Below are 8,772 nucleotides of genomic sequence, written 5' to 3'. Positions count from 1 at the left end.
AGAAATTCTGTTACTACTCATGGTAGCTGCATTCTGTTAAGAATGAAATGTGTTCAAGATTTTGATTCACGCATTATGTCAGTCATTGGTAATTTTAGTACGTAAGCACAACATGGAGGGCTCAAAATAACAAGCCATAATTATTTTTACTGGATGTTCTAAAAAAATTCATCAACGATTACGATACTCCAAAATTCGATATTTCAGCACAGCTCTATACGTGTTTTCATTTCGCGATATATTGGCTGGCGCGGACAATCTGTCTCGTGCGGCATGTTCGAAATGGAGCGAAGTGTGGCTTGTCTGCCTCGCTAATCGGGAGTCGGTGAGAGGGAGTGCATTGGTGACACATGGGTACGATTCGCACATGGAGAAAGGAGAAAGATAGGAGGTAGTATATCGCAAGACGACTGACACCATACCCGGTGGCCTAACATGTAATCGCACGTCAATGTGCACAGTTTGTTTTAGTGTTCCCGCTCTGCAGGCAGAGCCACGGCAGGGAAACTGAACAAGCGCACACCGAATAAAACTACTGACATATCTACTGGGAACCAAACATCTCAGCAAATCTCGATTCTTGCTCCGTTATCTGAATGCAAGAGGTCACGTGTTGGCCCACCACTGTGGCTTCACGGAGCGTTCACTTTCCAAGGCTGGCTGCATGACGTAATGCTCCCTCCTATATTTTTCCTTCCGCCATGGATTCACAGCAGACGACGCACGCTACTCTAGTGCCATCTCGTAGCCATCGTTTCCGCACAGCCCATCTGGTGCGGCACTGCGATGTTTTTCTAACGCTTTCGTTCCACCAATGACGAGAGTGGCCCTTCGTCGCAGGGAAGTCGTGCCACCAGTGTCAGCGGCGACAACACCCAAGGAAGCGTCACATCGAGCCTTACTCGTAGCCGCTTGCCATCGCCCCTTGCAGGAGCAGTGATCCCCATCACACATGGTGGTACCGTGGACAGATCTCAAGAGCAGACGCTGCGGGCGAGCGTAACCTTCCCCACCTCCCAGACCCCTGCGCCCCCTCCCCCCCAACTCGGAAGCGCAGATGAGATCGCCTACACAGCTGCGGATGCCTTAGCTGCTGGCAACTCAGTGCATGCGTAGGCTGGCTCCCCTCTGCTTCTCTGCTTTCCACCTTATGATTCCACTGCACCCTCCTCCTGCGCTTTCCTCTTCCTCTCTTTGCTATGGCCTTTCTTTCATCTACCACTGTGCTCCGTGTTCACTTTCATTCTTCGCGGCGCTCTTTCGCTCGGTTATGCCGACGTTCACCGTAGCAACGGACTATTAAGAGCTGAACTCTGAACAGCTCATTATCATGTAATTGTAGTCACTGCGATAACATCCACAGAGTGAATGAGGCTCCTATTGTGTAATGATATGAGGAACCCAGTAATTTAGATGTTTGCTTGTAGTGGTCACAAAAAATTTTGAAGCTTTGTTTGGAGTCATAGTCAGAACTCTAATAGAGTCGCTGCATATATGTGCTTCCAAATAAAACTAGTTCTAAATAGCCAAGCACTGCTACCTACTGGTGAGTTGGTGTCATAAAAAACAGCACAGGGTAGTGCTGCAATTTTATGATGTGTCATGAAAAGGGTAGTACTTGTGCTTAAGTGACCTGTAAGAGAAAAGCAGGTCATCAATGTACAACATGCTAAAGCATTTACACATGACAGCCAGACCAAACGACATTAAATGCACCAGAGTTTGTTAGCAAGCTATTTAAACAGTGAAGGAAAACGACGTCAATCTGACATTTACTGCTGGGATAAGTTCTACTATTTTACATTAATGAATTTATCACATGATTAAGAAAAAGGAATTGTCGAGTTTAGGTGCGAAAACCGCAATCTGATTATGAAGCACACTGTAGTGGAGAACTCTGGATTAATTTGACCACCGAGAGTTCTTTAACGTGCACCTAATCTGTACATGAGCGTTTTGCAGGCTGTCACAGATTAAATAATTCAGTTAAAATACAAATGTACCATAAGATGCCTCTGGAGTGTGAATATGCATAGGACACAAAGAATATTGAAGGATTCTAGTCCAGTATGTCCACAATATTGGTAAAGATGCTATATCATCCCTAGACATGATCCTTCACTTCTCAATTAAGATATTTTTTCCACAACACTATTCCGTGAATACCTTGAGTAAGTAGCTGTGTACAAAGTATTAAAATTCTGGGCCATGCACTTTTAACAGTAACAAAAGCAACAGCAGCAGCAAGCTAGCACAAGTCTGATTCCTGCAAGTAGCTCACTAGGAACACAGAAAAAAGATATTCTATCCCCAAAAATACTGCCTTGAAGGCTAGAAATATTTATACTTTGAGTTCCACATGAAACACCGAAAGAAAGGACTAGACGAGACGAGCGCAAAATCTCAACTGGCAATTTTATTGGACGGACGGACGAATGGATGGATGGATGGATGCTATGAGCGTCCCCCTTGAAACGCGCTGGTGGGTTGTGCCACCTAACTCGAGATCTTTTTGATATTTTGCCTAATGTCTTACCTATCTTTTTGTCTTTAACAGATAAAAAATGCCCAATATAAAACTTTCTGAACCATTATTGGGCACTTTGTGTTTTGTACGCCTTCGTTGTTTGTGGCATCCTTACTTTTCCGCCACCAGACCTCCATTGTGCTTGATTCACAGTAGAGAATTTGATGATGCTGCTGCTGGTGATGATGATTTAGTGGAATCCCCTTGGAAATTGGGCAGTAACAAATAGTCACCTAAATGCTTGTGTTAACCAGGTATGCTATACATGCTTTTGATTCTAGCATTTTTGTATACATCTCCTTAATATTTTTTCTCTTCCTCAAAACTTCTTTCTCTACCTGGTACTGCTACCTATTCCTGTAACACATCCGGTCGCAGCAAGGTTTTCGCTGCTTTTTTTCCCATAAATGTTCTGAACATCTCTTGTTTATCTCGATTGCTGACCAATTGATGCTTCTGCCACTTTAAATCCAAGCACTTGTGGAAGGTGTATGTTAAATACGGGTCTCATTGGGTGAATACCTTCGCATTCCATTTGGCTGTGCTGAGCGGTTTCCGGATTTTTGCTGCAGCAGACACACACGTCATCTTGCTGCGAATATTTGCTCCGGTATTTTTTTGTCCTTAGGCAACCAGCTAGAGCCTCAAATAGCAAAGCACTGACCATTGTATTACAGTACAGATTTTACCTTCTAATTTCTTCCCATTCTTATAAATCTCCATGGTCCTTTTTGTTCCCATTCCATGCATTCAATTCACTGTCTCGTTTCTCTCACTTTCTTTTTGATGATTCCTGGTTATCTACTTACACTTGTATTACCCTGTACTTGGTTGTCAACTTTCTTGACCTCTTCCTCCATTCTGTGTGCACACTTTTCAGGTACTATACTTGTGCACTTTAGCTGGCCCTTCATTTTCAGACATGTTCCTGAGCCTTTCTTCAAAACAAATTGGGCTCTGCCTTTCACTGATTTCAAGAGACCCAACCCATATCACCCTGCACTGCCTCATTTGTGGTTTTACTGTGGGCTCCCAAAGCTAAATGGCTTACTGATCATTAGCTGACTTCCAACCCCAACAAGATATCCAATTTCTTTCACAGAACGGCATTTGCGAATGTTAAAGTTGGTACCATTATTCATTTCCAGATTCCACACACCACCTCATATTTATTGTAAGTGCTCTGTTTCATTATTGCTGCATTCCGCTTCCCCTTTATTTTCAGATTTAACTAATCTAAAGAATCCATTTAAAGAACCATACAAGCACCACCTAGTGATGAAACAGACACTATGACAAACAAGGAATAACCTAAAAATTGAAGTCAATCAATTTCGTGACACATGCAGCAAAGATAGGCGAATTCTTTTTCAGTCAACTAAATGGATGGTGGTATACCGACACAAGCATCTCCTTAATTAATGTTTCTTCAATAAAATTACCAGTTGAGAGTTGACATACATGTGCCCCATAATCAAATAAGGATTTTGACATGTAAAACCCCACAATTCTATGTTTTCCTTTGTACATATGTTTTGTGCGCAAACCAAAATATGAATATGAATAGGCACCAATTAACTCACCCAGCTTTTGGTTCTTCTGTTGGAAGACTATAGTTATGCTTCGACTGGAAAGTACCACAGGCACTTGGATGCAAGAGATAGTTCTCCAAGCTAGCTGGCCTCCCATAACTTTTTCATTAATATCTCCTACCAAAAACTAGAGGCGGCTCTTGAATGATTTGCTTGGCCACATATTATTTCACAGCAATTTTGGCCGTAGGCCTCTTCTAACTGTTGGCCATTTTGTGCACCTGACATGTTGTCAGGGAATATAGCAACTTCACAGCTGACTCATTTTCCGTGCTTGATAATCTCAACACACAGAGATATTTCTACCTAATGAAAGGCCCATAACCCTGGTATATATTTAGCCATTAGAAATACGGTATACTGAGAATGTATTATGCATGCACAAATGAAAGCTGTTTGTTTTTCCTTACCAGGTCACAAGAACATATCGGAAGTTTCTGTTGCAGCTATCGATTGTTTTCATCTCTTCAGGAGTAAGGTTGAAGTCAAAAATCTGTATGTTAAGAAAAGAATGCATAAAAAATGGATGGTGTAAAGCACCATGCCACAGCTATAGACACCTGCTTGAAACAACTTGTCATTGCATTGTATTGGCAAAGATCTAAATGGAAGATGACACACAACTAATGTCATAAAATCTTAAATGACAAACACAAAAAATGCAAGATAGCACAGATAGTAGAAGAACATGGATACATGCAGGTGATGCAGGTTCACATTAACTCATCTTCTTGGAACCACAGATATTCATTTGAATTATTGAATAACAGTTTGAATAACAACACATTATCTGTAGCCATATATAAGCTACATTTAATATGAAGTTACACGACCAAAGCAAATGTTTGACACTGTCCTCCATGTCAGAATTATTAAGACAAAAATATGTATTTATACTGTGAAATAAGCCCGCTCACTAGGCAATGCTCAGCTGGCCCCGTACTTATTGAAGATATTGAGCTAAGACACACCTGGAATAATAAATGTAGGGTTGTAAAAATTAACACTATGATACTGTTTCTTTTTTAAGTCCCATTCACCATGAAGAAATACTGACTTTTTCTTCAGGGTTTTCCATGTGACAATATATTACAATGCTTATCATGAAAAAGCTTATTTTGCTCAGCGTGGCTAGAAACTGTGAATAGAAGCTGCAGCTTTCAAAAAGGTGATAATTTCAAAAGCATATATGCATTTGAAACAGCCTATATAAACGAACATTATTTTTGAGCAAATATATACAATAATATCGGAGGTGCCATAAAATCAGCAGGTAACTACACTCTATGCACATTTAAATGGATATACAGATCCAAACTTTTAAAGTATGATCATCATCATCATCAGCCTATTCTATGTCCACTGCAGTACGAACGCCTCTCCCTGCGATCTCCAATTACCCCTGTCCAGCGCCAACCGACTCTAACTAGCACCCACGAATTTCCTAATTTTATCGCCCCACGTAGTCTTCTGCCTTCTCCTACTGCACTTCACTTCTCTTGGTACTCATTCTGTAACCCCAATGGTCCAACGGTTATCTAACCTGTGCATTACATAACCTGCCCAGCCCCATTTTTTTCTCTTAATGTCAATTAGAATATCAGCTATACCCGTTTGCTCTCTGATCGAAACCCCTCTCTTTCTGTCTCTTAACATTATGCCCAGCAATCTTCGTTCCATCGCTCTTAGTGCGGTCCTTAACTTATTCTCAAGCTTCTTTGTCAGTCTCCAAGTGTCTGCCCCATATGTCAGCACCAGTAAAGTGCACTGATTGTACACCTTCCTTTTGAATGATAATGGTAAGGTTTTAGTCAGTATCTGACAATGTCTGCCGTATGCGATCCAACTCATTTTTATTCCTCTATGAATGTCCGTCTCATGATCATGGTTCCCTGTGATTAATTGTCCTAGGTAAACGTACTCCTTCATAGACTCTAGAAGCTGACTGGTGATCCTGAACTCTTGTTCCTTTGCCCAGTTATTCATCATTATCTTTGTCTTCTGCATATTAATCTTCAACCCTACTCTTACACTCTCTCTGTTAAGGTCCTCAATCATTTGTTGTAAATCGTGTGCAGTATTGCTGAATAGAACAATGTCATTGGGAAAGCGAAGGTTCCTGAGGTGTTCGTGGTCGATCGTTACTCCTAAGCCTTCCCAGTTTAATAGCCTGAACACTTCTTCCAAGCTCTGTTACGATCGGCCTGCATGGGGTACTGCTCTGCAAAGCTATTTCAGCCCGCTGCACGTGCTTCGATTGACCCGCGGTGGTGGCGCCCTTCAGGACGACAGCGGCGAGGACGACAGCGCTAACCGACCATGAACTTCCTTCCGAGAACTGGAGACTACGGCAGCGTTAATCCACCATGCGCCTCGTTCGGAGAATCGGCGACGGCAGCAGGGCTGGCCACGTTTGGCGCCCCGTGTATTGTTGGTTGATTTGCCGGGTTTTCACGGTCTCCTTGCAGCAAGAAGGGCTTCCCTAACAAAAGGGTACTTTGCGGTACGTTTTCCTCGGGCCCCAGGATTCGTTGCAGTCTGCTGACACTCATGGCGACTACAGGACAAAGGCAGCTCTGGAATTTAGAAGCGCCGGCTGGGGTCAGGCGTCACCACCTGGCTACGAGGACGCGCTCAACTCGGGTTCTGGGAATCCAAAGCGCGTACGTGTGTGTGTGAGGCCTCCTCCTCCAAAAAGGTGGGTCAACTCCAAAGGTGAACTGCCGTTTCCCTCACCTAGGGATCTAGGGAGGACGGAGTGTTTATAAGAAGCTGTTTGTCGGCTGCTAGGGTGTGCTCATCATCGTGCTCGTAATCGTGCTCGTGAGCTGCGTGCTCGTGCACGAAAAGCAGTGTGTTTGGAGCTTCGTGCTCGCATGCTGTATGCTTCGTCTTGCGTGCTCCATTTGGGAGTCACGCTAGACTGCAGAATGTATCCCTTGTTCTAATGTAAATATCTGTAAATAAATCCTGCTCGCCTATTCCTGTCCTCCCAAGTTCCTCCCTACGACTTCCCAACCCCTACAGCATGAAGTGAATAACATTGGAGAGATTGTGTCTCCCTGTCTGACCCCTTTCTCTACAGGTATCTTCCTACTTTTCTTGTGTAGAAGGCAGCTATGGAATCTCTGTAGATATTTTCCAAGCTATTTACGTAAGCGGTCTGTACTCCTTGATTACGTGATGCCTCTATGGCTGCTGGTATCTCTACTGAATCAATTACCTTTTCGTAATCTATGAAAGCCATATAGAGAGGCTGATTGTACTCCGCAGATTTCCCGATTACCTGATTGACGAGATGGATGTGATTCATTGCGTATTCCTTCCTGAAACCTGCCTGTTCCCTTGGTTACCTAAAGTCCAATGTTGCCCTTATTCTAGTGGAGATTATCTTGGTGAATATTTTATGTAATACAAAGAGTAAGCTAATGGGCCTATAATTTTTCAATTCTTTAACGTCCCCCTTTTTGTGGATTAGTATAATGTTTGCATTTTTCCAGTTTTCTGGGACCCTTGTAGTCGATTGACACTACGTATAGACAGCGGCCAGTCTTCCAAGCATTATTTCTCCTCCATCTTTGATTAAATCGACTGTTATTCCATGTTCTCCTGCCGCTCTTCCCCGTTTCATGTATTTCCAAGGCCCTTCTGACCTCATCGCTAGTTATAGGAGGAGTTTCTGTATCCTATGGCAATTTTAATTATGCCAAATACTGTACAAGAAATATAAAGGCTAACTATATATAGTACAGAAAAATGCAACTCAATGTCATAAAGGAATGTTAAAACAGTTTCAAAAAAACAACGCAACCCCCTCCACCTGTTTTGCACAATGACAGAAAATCAACTAAGGCTAATTTTAAAAGAATGCAGATCATTCTGCCTCTCAAACTAAGTTGGAGTGGTAGCCAGCACACATGTGTCAAATGGCAGACGATCAGCGATAAAATATTTAGGTCTCTAAATTCACCATGACTCTATTGTAGCTTCAGTAAACTTCAAATTTTATTTTTGTTTACTCAGCGGTTTATACAGAGGACATCCTCGCCATGTGGAGAATGAACATCAGAAGTAGAAGGCCACCTAACCAAAACTGCCCCAACGACGAGAATGAGACCATTGGCACTGATATGTTTGACCTGGATGCTAGTACCAGCCCGACGATTCACCACTTATTGTGGGAGTTCGTTGGCCTGCAGCCAATTTCTCAACCCAATATAAAATTCTTGAAGAATTAGATGTACCTCGAAATGCCGCTGCTTAACCTTTGAATTGCTGAAGATTAAGATAACTGGCAATAGTTTAAAAGTTCCCAGAAAAGTATCAGAGACCAGTGGTTTAATGCATGCTTCCAGCAACAAATGTTTTAAACATGACTTCCTCTAGTAGCAAGTTGCCACAATGATAACTCCAGTGCAACTTTTAGTAACAGAGCTATTATATGCTCTGACAAGGATCTGAAGCTGGATGAAAGAACTGAAAGTGATTTTTTCTAGTACTTCACGCCTTTAAACTTTGAGAACTGAAAAGAGTATACAAAACTAGGCATGTGAAGGCCATAGACCAGTTGAGCCTGATGTCTCAAGATGGAAAAGCTGAAATTCAGTGGCCAGTAGCTACAAGTATGCCCAATGTGCCTATATCAAGAGAGTG

The 8,772-nt window shown here is 42.5% G+C and overlaps 1 protein-coding gene across 1 annotated transcript in view; it reads right to left on the bottom strand.

The window, feature by feature from the left end:
- Positions 1 to 1,091: 1,091 nt before the first annotated feature.
- LOC135903979 (aldo-keto reductase family 1 member B1-like) overlaps positions 1,092 to 8,772 on the bottom strand; it is a 58,461-nt gene continuing 50,780 nt past the window's right edge. The window contains exons 10-11 of the mRNA XM_065434491.1: positions 4,530 to 4,612; positions 1,092 to 1,633 (exon numbers count right to left, since the gene is read on the bottom strand). Coding sequence (XP_065290563.1) covers positions 1,591 to 1,633; positions 4,530 to 4,612 — 126 coding nt within the window. The 3' untranslated portion in view covers positions 1,092 to 1,590. The remainder of the gene's footprint in view (positions 1,634 to 4,529; positions 4,613 to 8,772) is intronic.

Source organism: Dermacentor albipictus, chromosome 1, assembly GCF_038994185.2.
Source record: "Dermacentor albipictus isolate Rhodes 1998 colony chromosome 1, USDA_Dalb.pri_finalv2, whole genome shotgun sequence".
In the NCBI taxonomy this organism is placed as follows: Eukaryota; Metazoa; Arthropoda; class Arachnida; order Ixodida; family Ixodidae; genus Dermacentor; species Dermacentor albipictus.
The sequence above is the reverse complement of the archived record's forward strand: the minus strand, read 5'-3'. Positions and strand labels throughout refer to the sequence as shown.